Genomic DNA, 18,211 nt, shown 5'->3' with positions numbered 1-18,211 from the left:
CAAGAACAACATAAATCTCCCACCAAAACTAAACTCTTTCAACGGTAGGAGATAAGAGGTGAAACTGCGCACATCTGAAAAGCCAAGACCTGATTTGTTTGCAATGCAGCTCTTTTGTACTGATGCCGTAGTTTGGGACTGCAAATTCTGATTCTGTTTTGTTTTGGTTGTTTGAAATGCAAATGAAAGAAAACAAAACCTGAAGCGAAATAAACTTGCAGCAAAAGCAAATAGAAATCTGTGCTTCTCTCATAACTCCCATTAATTTCTATTAATGCAAAGGAAATTGCACCACAAGCAAACATATATAGAATGGAAAAGGGGATGAATGTAGGTGGATCCTAAGTTTCTGTTTGGTTGCAAGTATAGATTTCATTTACATCGGTACAAATACATAGGAGTATAAATTGACTGCAAATCCTAGTATACTTTTGCTTCACATTTTACTTTTTTTTGTTAGTTTATAAAAAGTAAAATGATGTGGTCGCCAATTTATATGAAAGACAGTTATGATAGAAAGAAATGGTACATATTTTGCATCAATTTGTCATGCAAATTTATACTGCTAATGGATGCAAATGAGACAAAAAGTACAAATTTTGCATCAGGTAAAAGTGCAAATCATAATTACAAATGAAAGAATGCAAAACTAAACTACATGGTTGGAAATCAAAATCCCCAAATACACAACACATTACATTGCAAGCCGTTGCAACATATTGACATCAGCTCAATGAAACTCTCATAGGATACTAGAAGCATTAGCTCGAATAGAATCATATTGAGGGTTTAAGTAAGGGTGTCAATGGACCGGTTTTGGATTGGACCCCATTCAAACTAAAATTAATTTGGATGGATTGGACGGACCAACAAGGCATATTGAATTGGACCAGTCCAGACTTAATGGTCCAAAGTGTTCATTGGATTGGATTGGACCTGGTCCACCACTAATGAATTTATATTGCCAATATCTGGTCCATTAATAGAAGATTATAAGAATATAGATGTCAATGGATCAGGTTTGGGTTAAAATCAATCTAAATTAAAACAAATTTTAACAGATATGATGGTCCAAATATTGAATTGGACCGATCCATAATGGTCTAAATATTTCATTGGATTGGATTGGACATTATCCATTTGTAATGGACACACATTGGACTTGATTGGATTGGACCAAATCAAGTCCAATTGACACCCCTAAACTTAAGGAATGAGGAATCAGGAGTCTCTCAACCACCCGCCAGGTTGCAGTAGAATGTGCAGAGCTAAACCCTTAACCGTGACAAAAAAAAAAGCTTGTTGCCTCAACATGGCAAAATTGCACAGAAGAAAAACCAGACTGCAACATGCAAGTCTTAGGGGGTGTTCAACAACACCCCTTAGTGTGACAGAAAATAACAGTTTTAAAAATCCAGTTGCAGACTTCTTATAGGGCCATCAGATCAAGCAAAAAAAAAAAAAAAAATCCAGTGTGACATATAAACCTGTTTGTGGGTCGGGCTTTGGATTTGGCCCATGAACATCTTATACTGCTATATGCTCAGGCTTTAAGATGGGCCCATTCAAAATTTAGCAAAAATAAGCCCGGACCTAGCCCATAAACAGGTCTGCTGCCATGTGAGTGCTTGGAGACCATTTTATTTGTGTAGTAGCTAAGGACACGTTGATCAAAGGTTGCCTGCTATTAGAAAGGTCCTGTTAAAAGCGAAATAGGGTAAACAGAAGGCTCAAATGGTGTGCAAAAGGACTATGTTCCATCATTTTGAGGGTGTATTAGTTTCCCTGTCTTTCCCTATTTTCCTTCAAACCAAACATAACCTTAACTGTCCCATATGAAAAGGGATCCTATATCCCTATCATTTTGCTTCCTGTCTTATAAATAAATAGCCATCCTCTATCCCCATTTTCATTCATATAAAATAAAGTTCCAAGCGTCAATTTGATACACACTATGTCACATCTTAGGTGGGAATGTGGGATTAGCTGAAGGAAATATCTGTTGGGTGGCGTTGTCCAACCAATGATTACTCTCCACACTTGTAATTTGAACCAGGGGTGCTCATGGTTCAATTGGACTTGTTCCCTTTTGTTTTTTTGAAGCGGATGAATCCCCATCTGCTCCTCACAGAGCACTCTTTACACCAACCTCACAGAATGTATCAGCCACATATCAGGAGCATCTCCCATACTCCCATGTTTATTCATGAAAGATGTTTCCAATATACAGTGGAATGTAACTGTGAGGTCAGTGTGAAGAGCAGATCCCACTTTAACCCGGATAGAGGTTTATGGTTTAATAAAAAAATTATTTAATTTTTATCTATTTTTTAAGAATATTAACAGAGAAAAAAGAAAATGAGAGATGGGGGAGAGATTGAAGCACAATCTCAGATCTCAGAACAGAGAGAGAGAGGCGAGATCTCAAATCTCAGATTTGAGAAACCATTCGGCCCGGACGGTCCAATCACTTGGGCTATGTTTGGTTTGAAGGCAAAGGTAGGGGAAGGTAAGGAAACTCATACAAGGTTTGTAAAGGTTTCCCTATCTTTCTCTTCCTTTCCCTACTTTTTCCTTCAAACCAAACACAACCTTAAACCATCCATAATCTCACTAAATATGTTACTTTCCATGAAATCGTCCCGAGTTAAACATCTATAATCAAGTGATTAGATTGGTTGATGTTAGAATACAGATTCACAGATACCAGAAAGTAAATGAACAATGAATGAAAACTACTCAACAAAATGGCGGATTGTATTGAATGGATGACACGGACAACGCTTGACACTTCTGTCATTGACATCAGCAGTTCCAAAAAGGATGTGATTCATCAAATAATGGCTTTAACAAAGCACTAAAAACGAATATGCTGGAATCTGAAGATACCCATGTCTCTGCTTGCAACTTGGAAACGACATTGCTCTTGAATCATTCTCCTTTTACTAGGATACACATCTCTGATTCATAAAACGAACCCTTCTGCAACACTGATATATACGAACAGTATAATGAGACAACTTTGTATCTTCTTCAAGATGGTAGCCTCTAAACTGCTGTCACTGATTTTTCACTGTCCATAAAAGAAATTGTTTAGATGGGCAGGAAACATTTTCTGACCAAACTAATTTGGCTAATCTCCAGCATAAACTAGACCATTTCAGATCAACATTGACTAGTTACCACCTTCCCCTGAACTGAAAACGAAAGTTGAAAGCTAAAAGAGTGCACAGATCTATAAAATTTATTAATCAAAATAAAATTTACAGAAAAGCAGCAAGCAAACAAAAGCCTCGAGACAAAAAAAGGAAAAAAAATCGAAATTTAAGCTTGCTTTACAAGGCTTCATGACCAACACAAATACAGTACAGAGACAAATGCATGGCTGGTCAACATTGTATCGTCGAACTGGAAAAAAAAAGGGACAAAATAAGGGTCACCAAGCTCAACAGAAAGCAACCAATGAGCACAAACAGTTGAGCAAAATGCTAGAACAAGAAGCCATTTTGTTGTTTTCCATACTTTGAACATCTATCACAACCATCAATGGGGTGCAGAATTTTTCAATCAGAAAATTTTCAAATTATGTTTCTGCACTTCTGTACAGAAAAAGGTTCTCAGCCTCTATTACATGAACGCAAACACAGGCTAAAGAGGAAAATATATGAAATACAGAATTGCACAACAAGAAACACCACACCCATGATCATTAATGAAAAGGACTGAAACTATCATGAACAATTACTAATAAAAAGGTTCTGTTTCTGCACTTCTGTACAGAAAAAAGGCTTTCTGCCTCATCACATATCATGAACAATTACTAATAAAAAAGAAAAGAAAAGAAAAGAAAGAAACTATCATGAACGATTGAAACTCTTATGGGTTTAAGGGCACCCCAGGCCTTGACCATTTGAGGCCTGTGAAAGGGATATATGAGCTTATTGGTCGGTTAGATGTATAGACTCTAGAGGCCTGCAAAAGGGAGATATCAGCTAATGTCAAACATTGAGTTAGGTTCTCATGCCCCTGTTCTCTTCCAGCATTTCCCTAAACAAGGACAGGACAATATTACACGTCCAGCTACTTGGTTTCTTACCAGTGACCACCATCAAAAGCCCAGTGTAATGTGGGCAAACCTAATGCTCTTACAAATATCCAAATACACACCTACAATCATTTTGATATTGTACAGACTGCACCATTTGGAAATGTTCACATAAATCCACGATTAACCATATTTCCACTCTAGCTATCTTAAACCTTATTATCTAGTTTGTACATCATTACTCCACCAGGTTTAAAAGTGATTCAACATCAAAACTTTCATACTCCAACCAATATTCTATCGGCAAAGAAAATCAATTAATATTATCCTCAAGCTCCTTAATTTATGTAGGCGAACATTTTATTTACGAAGAATCAACTATCACCAAAATATATCATGTTTCCTTCTGTAACACCGAAATAACATGTGGATACTTGTGACAAAAATAATTATGTTTCTTGATCTAATTCACCACAGTAGCAACATTCTATTGTATCAGGAATGGAAACAGGCCAATGAGGTATAAAAGGTTGAGCCTGGATTTTTCAAGCCTCAACAGAAGAAAACATGGTTTTAGAGATCCCTCCAAAAAAACAAATACTAAGGGGAACAAGACAAAAAAATTATGGAAAGAAATAAGCAACACTATAAGTAGGTTCTGCCCAAAAATATCATCAGTAAACATGTAGCTATCAAGTTCTTATCAGGCAGAAACCAGGATACATGGGCATCAGCTATGGGGATACCAAGGATCAACTGGTTCATGTGAACAGAAGCCAGATCAATCCTGAGTTCTTGATACGACCACAGGCTGAGTAGTTACAGAAGCAAGTAACTGGTGATCTTGTTCCACTTTTTGCAAAGGTATGTGAGTCACGTTCTTCAATGCTGGGATAAGTGCCATAAAAAGTTAACAACACAAGACTCATTATTGCACTTGGGATCCTACACTTACAATGATTGCCTTCTACGATGTAGGTCAAGAAGCCTGGACCAAAACACTGAAAATAATGTAAAAACAATACCTATCAATCAAAAGAAATGTAAAAATAAGTACAGATGAATTGCAGCATAGTTTGAACTGAGGGAATGATCCATTTCAACACCTCACAAGTTGCAATGCACATTGGGTGGATGGAGGTGGAGAACAGTAAAGATGGTTTATCATTAATTCAGAAGTTCATATTCCCTAGACAGCAAAAAACCCAGCATTGAACCTCAAACTCCAATTGATTGTGAGAGTTCCTTCCATCTCAGAAGAAATACCAACAACCTTTTGAAGGACCAAAAAATATAAGAAGCATCAACGGAAGAAAAGGATATAACACAGATTGAAAGAAGTGGAAAAAATGGTCAGCATAAACTGCAATTCCAATAAAAAATTAAGCAATTTAATTGTATTCCTTTAGAAAAACCAGCTCATAATGCTTTCAAATTATTATTTTTTTCACATGCTTCATCATTCTAAACATCTCAATAAAATTTCATTTGAAAATTCCAACCCTACACTCAGTTCTTGAATTTTTTAATCACTTCATAGAGAATTTGTAATTCTCAACAATTTTATACAGGACATATTCAATTAGTCTCAAGTCTCAATCCTTTCCCTTAATCATAAATTAATTATTGCAGCCTTCCTAGCTAATCCATGCCCCTAGACTGATCCTTGGTTTGTTCTGGTCCCACATCTCTTCATATCAGACCTATCAGCCCTTAATTAAATAGTGTCTGTGCAGGCTCTCCTACATCAGTTGGTATCTGAGCAGCCAATGCAGGCATTATGATCTGATATGTAAAGAGGAAAAATGTATTCATGAACCATCATTATTTAGAATGCTTTTCCAAACTATTAACATAATACCCAGGTCACTAGACTCAATCATACAGTGGCACTTAATTCAGACCTTTAACTTCACATTCAACATAGAAAAGGTATATTACCTTAACAACAAAGTTCACGAGGTTCCACAAGGATATACAATGGTTTTCCATTTAGACGACGTTCTCCCTGCAAATTTTAACATATGAAATCAGTCTACAAATCACAACCTAAGCAATCTCAGAGGAGAAGCATAATATCAACAAATTGCTTAACATATACTGGCAAATAGCCACAAAAGTGTTCCTGCATATTTGTTTTTCAATAATAACCAAAAAAATGAAGAAACTCAATGCACAGATCGAAGACAATGCTGGCTCTTAGAAGGAAAATAAAAGGAATAAGCTAACTTTAATATTCAAAACATCTTTATCTTAGAAGCAAAAGCTATAGCCTCTCTAATCAAATAACAGGAGTCATAAACAAAACCTTGCCAATATTCAAGCTGTGCCATATTACTAATCTTTCAAGCCCAAATTAATGAAAAAATATTAATTCAAGAAAGTATACCCTATAGAATACTTCAAGATCTTTACCTGAAGCACTATATACATTATTGTTCCTAATCAATAAATGCACTTCCAGTAGAGATGGGATTGAAGTCCCAATGGAGCAGGCCCCAAATTAAGTTTGATAATTATATCCAATGCTAATCGTCACATTACCATATGTAACATCAAGAAGTAGCCTATCACACAGACACTGCCTAAAGGGCCCATCTGGGAGCAAGCAAACACTATCAAGATTTTACCAAAAATGGAGTAAAGGATGGCAATATTACAATTAGAGCCAAAATTTGAAACAAATACAAGATTTCTACATTTGTCAAAAACCTACATGGTCAAAAGATTTCGTAGTGGTTGTTATTTGTTGAAGCAGGGAAATGATCCATGCAGGAAATCTCCACAGCAATTAACAAAAGACCCACTATTTGATGTAACACAGATGACTGACATTTTAACTAGGAAAGTTCTTATGTCTCTTGGATCTTAGAGTGTCAAATTCAATTACCACTAAATTACCCTAGTCCTCAAAGATGAATCCACACCTATAACAGGATAACAAAAATTAAACTAGTATTAAATTATTTCTTACTTACATGAGCACACCTACAAATAATATCATTCAATACTAATCAGCATAAGATTACCCAAAGAAATTTCTTGTTCAGTGATACTGAATTACTAATGAAAACCAAGAGTGCTAATAAAATGGCTTTTCATGAGCATCTTCAATACACTAAATGGAATTGACAAGTACAATAGCTACTGACCAAATTCAAGATTGAGAACATTTTGACATAAAAAAGTGAGATAAATTGAAAACGTGTATACTGTTTTTGCATTACCTTATTCTCAGGTAATCCAATAACGCATGCACACTCAACCACTTCAGCTCCCACACGTTCTAGTAAAACAGCAATTCCATGCAGATGCAGTTTGTTAGAAAGAGAGAGAGAGAGAGAGAGAGAGAGAGAGAGAGAGAGAGAGAGAGAAAATACTTTATTGGTGAACAAGGAACAATAGAATAAAACACAAACATGGTTGACAAGGCATCACCTAGGTGCTCTCAAAGGCAAGAAAGTTCCTTTGGCTAGGCACCTTGCCTGAATGCAATGGCTTGTCTAAAATGCATCCATCCAAGCAGCCTAGGCCTTCACTTTAGAGAACAAAACCACAACAAAGATTCCTTTTTGTAATAAAACTGCTACACAGCTGCAAATTCTTACCATGCCTGTCTATAAAACATATCATATATATTACTTAAGTTTTGTTTTAAGGATTTTACCAGAAAACATAAAAGATCCAAAGGTTTTAAGAAGAGAAAAAGTAGAAAAGAAAGAGTTTTCTTCTTTGTTCTACAGTCCCTCTTCCTTACATTAAGAAGAAAAAAGGGGCTCTGCTCCTTGTTCTCTTTCTTTTTTATTACTCTTCTAGAATATATTTTATTGACATAAACCACAAAATAATAGCCTTTTTTAGTTGCTAATATTTTCGTTACTTGTAATTGCTATATTAAACATTTTCAATGTTATAATGTTTTTTTGTCAATTCGGTTGATTGGTATATAAAATTAGGGAACTAATTTAGTTTTCTCCTTGTAAAATTGTATCTCATAGGTGACACCTAAGTACCTACCTAGATGACCAGGCATTCTATTATTGCCTAGAATCACCTGGATGCCTAAATAAGTATGAGCACAAGGCATGTAGAATCCAATAATGGCATCCAAAATCTTACCTAGAAGTCGTATTGCTGCTGAAAGGGTCCCCCCAGTAGCTACCAAATCATCAATGACTAATGCTCGTTCCCCAGGCTGAACAGCCCCAACATGCATTTCTAGACAGTCAGTTCCATATTCTAGCACATAAGCTTCAGAGATTACTTCACCTATAGATGCAAATTTCTTAAGGGTTAACAAAACAATCTTCATCATTATTGACTAATAAATTTGGCAGATTTCAGACATTGAAGATGGTAGATGGGGCAGAAGAAGAAAAAATATAAGGAGATGCACATCATTCAATTAAAACAACAAAAATTGGAGTACAACCAGCATGTGAACTGAGGGAAAAATGTCTCAATCAAAAAACCACCAAGAGCAAAGGATGAAGATGCAAATTAATTGTTATAAACAGAGACAGAGTACAAGGCCCCAGCAGCACATCTGGACATTGTTAATGAAAACACTGAAATGTATATCAGCATTGCCCATTAATAAAAACAGAAATTCATATCAGCAACTATGTATTACAGAAATAAAACAGAGCAGTACTAGTATCAGAGAGACTGACCTTTTAAATCGCAAAAGGACAGAATTAAACAGGGATTTAGGCAAATAGACAAGGATAAGGGTTAATTATGTCCTCTTGTGATTTAAGGTAACCATTGGTGACATACTGACAATAGCATTGATCAATAAATGATATAGATAGGCATCCATATAAGTGAAAACAAATAGACCAAATTATATAAATAGGCAACATTACTACCCCCAAACAGGTGATAAATTGAAATGAATGAGCAATAAAAGCCCCAGTAATCTCCACAGGTAAAGGTGTTAAATATTATGTGACATGCATTTAATAAGGCAAATATTTTGTTCTAAGAGACCACATAAGAAGGAGACATAAATGAAACTTCTACATGAAGAAACCTAAGAACACTTCATCTTCATTTACTGAATGCATGTAAAGCTGTCTTCAACAGAAAATTCTTGGCATTAAAATCTACAAAGTTGTCCAAAACTACTCCCATTCATTCAGAAAACATCATGCAAAAACTTGATATACCAATTGTGGTAAATAACAATGTAGGATTGAGAACAGAGGCCATTGATGTGATATCTTCCCAGTTTCTGAACTTTGAATAAATGGATTTTTCCTGTGCTACTGGATCAAAGTCAAAGAAGACATACATACCTGGCAACTTTCTAGGTTTGCGTAAAGGAACAAACTTTGCACCGATAGCCAAGGCAATTGAAGGACCAAACATGAATCCTCTAGCTTCCACTCCTACAAATTATTTTGTTTAGTGTTGGCAAGTCTCAAATATTGAAGTAACAAAATAAATGATCACAGACAGAGACAGTATTGCTCCAAGATTTCTAACTAGATTGCATCTCATAACCACCATTGAAGAAAGCATTTGGGATCAGTCCCCACCATAACCCACATACCCAGAACCCATCTCCATTTGATACATCATTTCCATAGACCAACTTGCTCATGCATCTGAGATTCAGGGAACTCTCGAAAACAGGGTTCAGAGACTCAGCACTTCAGCAGTATATTTATTTGAACATGAAGAATAATGAATTGCATAAAACAAGCATAACATGATTAAGCTTAAGTCTTCTGAAATCCATTAATGCACCAACAGACAGAGAAGGGCACAAACAAATGAAACAATGTCATGTTTTCCGCCTGGAAACACTCCAGAAAGATTTGGGTTGGAAATACAAAACGTAGTAATAGATGCCATGCAACATAGTTGACAACCAGCCTGCTCCACCACATAAGGTGTCATATCACCAACGCCATTAACGGATGGCTTGTCTGGTTCTTGACTGCCGTGTCCTGGACAGAAGTTCGAATAGGCCCGATACAGGATTAATTAATTAAATCAAATGAAAAAAAAGAAACAGAAAAAGAAAAAGGAAAGAAGAGGTTAATTGTTAAATTAGCAGTGGGCCAGTGGCTGTCCTGTCATGAGGCTATGAAATTCAAGGAACCTGGTTACTGACCTATTGTACGGCCATGGGAATACGTGACTTGCCACGTCATCCGTCCACGTGGCAAAGATCCCTAGACGACCCTCCACTTTTACATGTGCACCAACCAAATTTATATGCATCATGCTTGGATAGCAATCAGCATCGTTTCGGGTGATCTGGTTTGGGTTTAGGTCGCTACTGAGCGTGTCCATGTTTCATTGGACGGTCGCAAGGATTTACTGCGATGATGGTCGCAGCTGATGCGAGCTCAGCGGTAAATATCCGAACAATCAAATCAGAAACAATTAAGGCCATGACAACATTAACATTATTAATAGAAGAAGCGTTTTGATGCTCCTCAGACTGATGACCTCGAAGTGCAGAGGTCATTCACGGTCACGGATTAGAAACTTCAACTCAGAGTCGTTCCAAATCTTCTTCTTTTTCTTCTTCTTCTTCTTCTTCTTCTTCTTCGTTAGAATAATAAAAATAAAACCAGACAAGGTTGCAGGTATTTCCATTCGATCCAGCTATCAGACCAAAAGAGGAGAATTAAAGAAGAAAATAAAATGTCTGATAAAAAAGGCAAGCATGCAAATGGAAGAAACAAACCAGATAAAACCAAAGTGAGAAGAAAAATATCTTGAGATAAGTTATACATGGCAGAAGTAGACTAAACTTAGAAAATGTCGAGAGTAGGAAAAAGGCGAAACAGGACAAAGAAACAAACATGCAACCCAATTCTCATAAGCTCCTGGTTTAATACATTTTTCTTTTAGGGAAAAAGCAGTAGACCCACCAAATTTTGAATCAGTCCACAATAAGATTTTGAAATAGAAAAAGAAAAATCAAATTTTACACAGAACCCACAGTTCTCAGCAGTGGGGGAGGGGGACCCAAGTGACTAAAATAGAGAGGAGTGTGTGTCTGTGATGATGCAAGAAAGGAAGAGCCAGAGAGCAATACCAGCGACAACGGAGATGTCCATGTCTCTGTAACGATCAACAAATATGTCAACAGTATCCTTGAATGCCTTGTGATCGAGTAACAGCGTCGTTATATCTTGAAACATGATTCCTGAAACACAAAGCCACGATAAAAGAAAAAAAAAAAGAAAAAAAGATCAGAAGAGAGAGAACACTCAAAAACAGAGCTGTTCGATTAAAGCTCCACGAAGTAACAATAGAACAAGGAAGTACAACAAAAGCCAGCTAAAGACCTGGTTTGGGGAAGTGAGGAACGACTCGAATCGCTTCAGAGATAGCCTGCAGCCTTGGGTCTCCCCGTAGTCCGTTCTCGCCTGCAAACATCTCCCCTCTCCGTCTCTCTGTCTCTCTCCTCTGTGTGTCTGTGTATCTCTCACTCGTGCCTTTACAGGTTTTCCCTCCAAACTCTCTCTATCGTCTCAACTCTCAAATCTATCTCAATGAGAGACGAAGAAGTCGAGTAATTGGGTACTTTAAAAAACAATACTTTTGTTGGGGAAGGCACTGCTGCAGAAGATCTGAGTGCTCAGTGTCTATAAATCCTTTTTCTTATTATTGATTTTCCAGAATGAGAATATATCACGTCTATCAACGTCTGAGTTATATTGTTATGATTGACATCTCAGAGAAATCATCAATAGATCTCTCCCGATCTGGACCGTTTAAAGACACAAGAGAACCGTCTGATCGCCATATTTACTGCAGTTTCCTGCATCTCAAGGGGCCCACATTCTTGATATGCATCAGATGTGCTGTAAATCTGTAGCCTGCTGAAGTGTATGATACTGGTGCGGAGTATCAGAAGCTGCATGATGCATCGGTGTTATGACATATTTGGTCTTTTCAGAAAAACGAGGTAAGGGTATTTCAGACATTTGACCGATTACGGCTGTTGGATGACAGAGAAAATCAAGTGGCAGAAGATCCGGGATTTTGGTGGGACCCATCATCCCCTTCCGCTGAAGACCTGCTGACGTGGCATTGAGTAATCCATATACTTTTATTGCCTCGTCAAATTATGCAGTGGCTTGCAGATAGTAAGTTGTACACGTGGTCTGCATCCAAAGAAAGAGCCGGCAGACTGTTCCGGGCGATCCTGATCGATCTTCACGACTGTGGATCCCAATCGGACAGTCAGAGGATTCGATCAGACATGTCGCCGAGCATTAATGTCGGCCACTGGATCTAGATACCACCCACCGGATGCAGCATAATCCTCTAGTACACTATCACTGTGTTTACTTCATGGGTGGTAGTAAGTAGGCTCAAGCCTGGCACAACTTGCCAAGCCATTATAAATCCATTGGAATTGGTTAAAGGGGGCCCACCAAAGATTTAGATCTTTTTTCTTTTGAAATTTGGGGTTGGTGCATTAACGTAACAAACATTCCTAGGTGTGGTGTGGGTCCCGTTGGCCGGACCACATGTGCGGTGTTGATCTCTTTCTTGATGGAATGTGCGGTGTTGATAGAGGCACCATAAATGATGGATTGTGAGGTGGGTACCACATTAATACTGGGCTGATAAAAATACATAGAGCACAGAGAGAGAGAGAGAGTAGCACATTGATTGAGACGGCTCATCAGTGGCCCACCTATAAAAGAACCCATAATTTTTCCAGGTCACGCTAATAGGATAATTACAGTCACGTTGCTTTCGAATTTATTGACTGCACATATACAAAAAAAAAAAATTGTAGATCAAACGGTCATGATTTTTCAATTTGATGGTCTTTGACGTGATATATTTGACCATATTCTCCGAATTATGCTCAATAATGAAATCCCTATACTTGGCCTTTGCTTGTATGACAGAGCATCCAAAGACGCTGAGGCTTCAAAACTAAAGCCCAATTTCATAGGGGGCAACCACCTAAAACCCTAAGTGTCTGTTTGGTAAGGCTATTTATATCACGAATTTGATTCATACAAAAGTTTATAACCAATCATCATCATAATCATGTGGGCCTTACCCCAACCATATGGGTCATCTTTAAAAAAACTGTATGAGGTCCACTACATGAATCTTATATCATTATTTTGTTTTGATTAGTGTCGTATCCATCACTAAAATATGAATTCTTAAATTAGTTCTTATTAATTCTACCCGTATTCTTTTTGGCCTACCCATAAATTCTTCTAGTAAAACAGACTTGGTAGATGTTTTTTCATGCACGTAATAAAACCATCTCATCTACTTTTTTTGATTCTATCACCTACTGCAATTACTTTTAAATTCTTTAGGTTGTGTTTGGAAACGATGCAAACGAAGTGTAAACCCCAGTTAAGGGTAAATTTACACTCTGGTTTACTTTTGTTTGTATTTGACAACATTACATTTATGCATTAAAAAATGACTAACCAATGCATATTTACATTAATAATAAAATGTAAAAGTACATCAATAAAAAATAAGTAAATTTACATTCAAGTGAGTTTTTGATTTTAAAAAAAAAACATATGCTTTATTGGAATTCATGTTTGCATCCATTACAGCTAAAAATTTGTTTGGTAATAAAGTATATTTGTCAATGCAAAACTAACTCAAATTTACAATTTATATGAACAATTTTATACTTTACATATTTGCATTCACACTTATCTGCATCATTTCCAAACGCAGACTTAGGATCACTTTATTTATGGCTCTCTCTCTTTTCTAACTTTTACCATTCATCCAAAAAAAAAATTTTACGAGCTTTGCTTAGAAAAAAAAAATATATAAATTTGAAGAGCCAAGTTTGACCATTGCATGACTATCCCAATAATCCTCTTTCGTTATCTAAAAAAATAAAGAAAATTTAAAATAATAAAAGAACACTTTTAACTTGTACATATAAAATAATAAAATATTGAATTTATTAACGTTATATAATTGTTTGCATTATCCATGAAAATGCAAGTATATAATATGTATATTATACTATTTAGTCAGACACGGATCTTAATCATATTGAGTGTAGCCAAGATTTGAATACGATCCAATTATATAGATCAGTGATTTGAACAAAAAAAAAAAAAATCGAATCATGTGTCATTATATTGGGTCTCGAACTTCCAAGGTTCATTGACAGTCCTACTTGTAAGAAGATGTGTGTGTGGGGTTGTGTGTGTATATGCATATTATATATGTGTGTGCATAAAGATTCAAAATATTGATACGTGTTGACTCGTATCAATTGATATGTATCGTATTAGAGCCTTTTCGATACACCTCTACAAGAGGTGTTTTGGATCAACAGGTGATTCAGTGAATAAACCGGCCCTTTTAAATAAGATTCAAAAAAAAAAAAAAAAAGAATACCGATACAGGCTGATACACCCTACAGGCATATCGCCCCATATCTATACTTTGAAGTTTGAACCTTGTGTGCATGCAGCAGTCAGACGTTTCCCATGCATCGATGCGCTTTGCTATTGTATTTATATAGTTTAATGCATGTGTGAATGAAGAATAATGGATATTGTTAATGGTTATTCTCTGTTTTATTATGTTTTCCTGTTAATAGTAGTTTAATGTTACACAAGTACACATTAGCAATAATCAATTACTATTTTCTCTAAACAAAGATCTAACTATCACATCCAGCAACACAATATTGTACCAGGAAAAAGAACACGATAGGCATTGTTTTTGCTACTGTTTAGTTGCAAATTGACAAATTATAACTCCATTCCTCCAAACTGGGACTAAAGACAACAGTATAACTGAAATTATAACGGAAAATACTGTTTCAACGGAGGTTAAATTAAAAGATGTAAAAAAAAAAAAAGGTGTTAGGGAGGGCACAAGGTCACTTCAAATACTGGACCCGGGTTAGATGGAAGGAAGAAGGCAGCTGGGGTCACCGGCAGGTGATAGAATTCAAAGTTAAAGCCACATAAATTCGACAAGTCGGGTGGGTGGGGCAGAGACACCAGATTTCGAACCCGAGATAAAACAAGAGGATGGAATGACTGGTACGCAAAGCCATTTAAAGTGGGCTGTTCCCTGTGCCACAGCCCCTCTTTGCTTTTCCCAACAGCACCAAAGGATCGGTGTTGATTCGATTGTCGGGTGTCGTGGCACTCGCCGATGGAACTGAACCCACCGAATCTAAGTGTTTTCTCAAAAAATAGATTTGTGAGAAAACGATATCGATCCCAAACACATGCTAGATTGGTCTTTTTTTTTTTTTTTTCCTTTCCATATCAATGAGAAAATCTTTGCTTTGATACCGGGAATGGATGGTATTGGAATAGCTTTGACCAATTGATTAGCTCTAAATTTTTTTCGGTATCATATCTTTTTTTTTTTTTTGTATTAGCCAAACCCTAATATAAATATTTAGCCAGAATATAATTAGGGATTCTGATTTTCTTGCAATTTTTGTTATATTTTTTATGTATAAAAGGGGGAATTTTATAGATAATATATAAAGGCTACCTTTTAGGGTGATTCTCTAACAAGTTTTTTCTTTTCCTTCTTTTCCATGTTGTGGAAGTCAAAAGCGAATAAAAAAATGTTTTGGTAAAATAGTTTAAGGGAGTATTTCTCCGACAGGCTTTTGTGATTTTTTTCACATTATGGACCCAACCCATTGGAGAGATGATTTCTATAATTCTATTATCCCAAATGTTGAAAAAACCAACCATGCACCTCTAGTGTACTAATAATATGGATATGATATGCACAATAATGGCATGGTCCACGGCCCGTGCCAGTCCTAGTATGACCATGCGGACTGTGTTGGAGTTGGGGTTTTAGGTCTACAGGCTGGGTTGATACGACACGATCCATATATGTTATTGATATATATTGATATATATTTATATATATAATATTATATAATTATAATTTTATATTAATATATAACATATAATATATTAATAAAATAAATATTTTTTAATTTTATTATACTAATTTATTTAATTATATCATGTATAAGCAATTATATACATCAAAATTCATATAAATTAAAATTTTAAGTTTTTTATCAATTTTTTAAATAAATAGCATTGGCCCGATGCACGATTCGACTTGGCCCAAGGTTCGGCCTATGGGATGACACAGGCCCACACGGGCTTGGGCCATGGGCCATGCTGGGCCGACCCCCCAAGTTATCCTAGGGGAGGGCAACACGGCCTGCGGGCCACCCGTGTCATGCCAGCTCGGCACGGCCCGTTTTACACCTCTATATCAATATATAATCCTTACCAATAGGTTTTTCTATGCTTTATACGTTGCAGAAGTTAAAATCGGTCTAAAAACATTGTTGAAATAGCTATAGATGTTTTTTTTTTCATCAAAAAGCCCATTTTAAAAGCAAAATAAAGACTCCATCTAACTTTTATGTTTGCAAGAAGGCATTTTAAATAAATAAATAAATAAATAAAAGACAACAACCATCTAAACATTAGAAAATCACTTAAAAAAGTGGCTTTTTTAGAAGTTCATTTGGGCCAAAAGGCACTCCCAAATGCGGCCTAGCTAAGATAATTTTAGTCAAAAACATTTGTTTTATCAACATATTAGGGGATTTAGTATTTACTTTTTATTTTTATTAATGCTATATCATAAAAAACGGAGTTATATGAACATGCACATGTATGTGCAAGCAAGTAATAATCACATATATCTAGCAAATATTAAATATATATTATTTGGATTTAACTTTTATGACTTACTTCCAAACCAAATAAATTATCCATAATAGATAGACTAAGAATCCAATTAACATGCATTCAATGATATTTGCTGCACGTTGATTTAACATTTCAATCAATTAATATTTTTAGGGTAAAATATAAAAACCTCCCCTATAGTTTCATTTTAATAAATACCTCCTATGAACTTTTGAGAAATTCGATAAAAATCTCTCTTCTGTCACCTTTCCAGATGGAAAACATTAGATTGATGCACCAGTTTTATATACAAAATTACTAAAATAACCCTATTTTAATTTGACAAAAAAGATCTTTTAATGGTCATCTTATAATGTTTTCGTCGAGTTAAAACATTGTTATTTCATAAGTTTTGTATGTAAAATAATTTATAAAATGGTAGAATGTGTATTTAGAAAAAATTAGTGCATCAATCTAACATTTTCGTTTGAAAAGGTGACAGTAGGGAGGTTTTTGTCAAGTTTCTCAAAAGCTCAATGGAGGTATTTGTTAAAATGAAACTATAGGGGATGTTTTTTATAATTATCAGAAACGCCAAGCAAGGCTTTTGTATTTTACCCATATTTTTATGTATGATTCATACCACTTATTTATTGATCCAAGAGGTTCTATACAAGCTTGGGGTAGCATATCCCCATAAATCACCCTTACAAATAGACATTAAAGCACTCAAAAGATTACAAAGATTCAAAGATAAACAATCTAAACTATCCAGAGCCTCTCCATAGACATGCATGTATCTCACCCTTCCATCCAGCAACTCTTTGATCTATAAACAATATTGAATAATATTCCAAAGGTTCCAATGAGCAGAGGTTTGAATTTTTAAACACAAGATAACCAGCTTTGATTTTTCCCTTTATTGATAAAAATCATACCATTTTATTTCACAGTATAGTTGATGCGTCATAAATTTTGGCATGGGTTAATGATAGATATCAAATATTCCGATTAATAATTGGTCCGGTTTTGGGTCTATTCATAGAATCGACTAATAAGTGGTTTTCAAATTGCAAATGGTCCATCCCCCGTCGCAGACCAGACCCGACCAAACCAATTGACAGCTCTACATCGGCTAGGTAGGTGGGGCCTATTCATGCCACTTGGATGGTTTGGATCGTCCAGCATACCCATCACGCGTGGTACTTGCCGCACACTGAGCGTGGACAGTCGGTCGGCCGCTGCTGTTGTCATTTTACGCCACCTCGATCGATCATCCCCCTCTGCGCTACCATACAACTCCAAAGCCTGTGAGCCCACCGAATTGGAATAAGAGCACACGGGGGTCCCACTAAGATTTGCGACCTTGGAATCTGATGTAGCATGCAACAAATCACCGAGAGAAAGCTGGCACATGATGTAATTTTAGGACCGCACGACGCGCAAGAGTTGTACATATCAGGGATGGGTCCCACTGCATCAG

At 36.2% G+C, this 18,211-nt stretch overlaps 1 protein-coding gene and 1 long non-coding RNA gene across 9 annotated transcripts; both read right to left on the bottom strand.

Moving 5' to 3' along the window:
- Window positions 1–2,729: 2,729 nt before the first annotated feature.
- On the bottom strand, window positions 2,730–11,672 carry LOC104592491 (adenine phosphoribosyltransferase 5). Of its 8 annotated transcripts, none has more exons than XR_016079590.1 (8): window positions 11,359–11,671; window positions 11,106–11,216; window positions 9,346–9,438; window positions 8,165–8,314; window positions 7,273–7,331; window positions 5,987–6,053; window positions 4,792–5,046; window positions 2,730–3,073 (listed from the first exon to the last, which is right to left on the bottom strand). XR_016079590.1 is itself a non-coding variant. In XM_088893465.1 (8 exons), the coding sequence occupies exons 1-6, from the start codon at window positions 11,447–11,449 to the stop codon at window positions 5,988–5,990; spliced, it is 570 nt and encodes a 189-aa protein (XP_088749591.1). In that variant the 5' UTR covers window positions 11,450–11,671; the 3' UTR covers window positions 2,730–3,197; window positions 5,001–5,046; window position 5,987. The 8 variants fall into 8 exon arrangements, 5 of the variants coding, with proteins under 5 accessions (XP_088749591.1, XP_010250185.1, XP_019052436.1 ...); XR_016079591.1 differs by having other exon boundaries at window positions 4,792–5,033; XM_088893465.1 differs by having other exon boundaries at window positions 2,730–3,197; window positions 5,001–5,046.
- Window positions 9,840–11,099, bottom strand: LOC109114369 (uncharacterized). The gene is made up of 2 exons (XR_002022408.2): window positions 10,170–11,099; window positions 9,840–10,002 (listed from the first exon to the last, which is right to left on the bottom strand). It is a non-coding gene; the product is annotated as an uncharacterized LOC109114369 (long non-coding RNA).
- Window positions 11,673–18,211: the final 6,539 nt, after the last annotated feature.

The sequence above is a fragment of the Nelumbo nucifera genome, chromosome 8, assembly GCF_055504915.1.
Source record: "Nelumbo nucifera cultivar China Antique chromosome 8, China Antique-T2T, whole genome shotgun sequence".
Taxonomy (NCBI): domain Eukaryota; kingdom Viridiplantae; phylum Streptophyta; class Magnoliopsida; order Proteales; family Nelumbonaceae; genus Nelumbo; species Nelumbo nucifera.
This window is presented reverse-complemented; position numbering and strand designations above follow the sequence as displayed.

Coding starts and splice junctions, on each gene's coding strand:
- LOC104592491 (XM_010251882.3), bottom strand. CDS start 11,449: ATGTTTGCAGGCGAGAACGGACTACGGGGAGACCCAAGGCTGCAGGCT. Junction 11,217..11,358: donor TCCTCACTTCCCCAAACCAG/GTCTTTAGCTGG, acceptor TTTGTGTTTCAG/GAATCATGTTTCAAGATATA. Junction 9,439..11,105: donor GGACATCTCCGTTGTCGCTG/GTATTGCTCTCT, acceptor AATAATTTGTAG/GAGTGGAAGCTAGAGGATTC.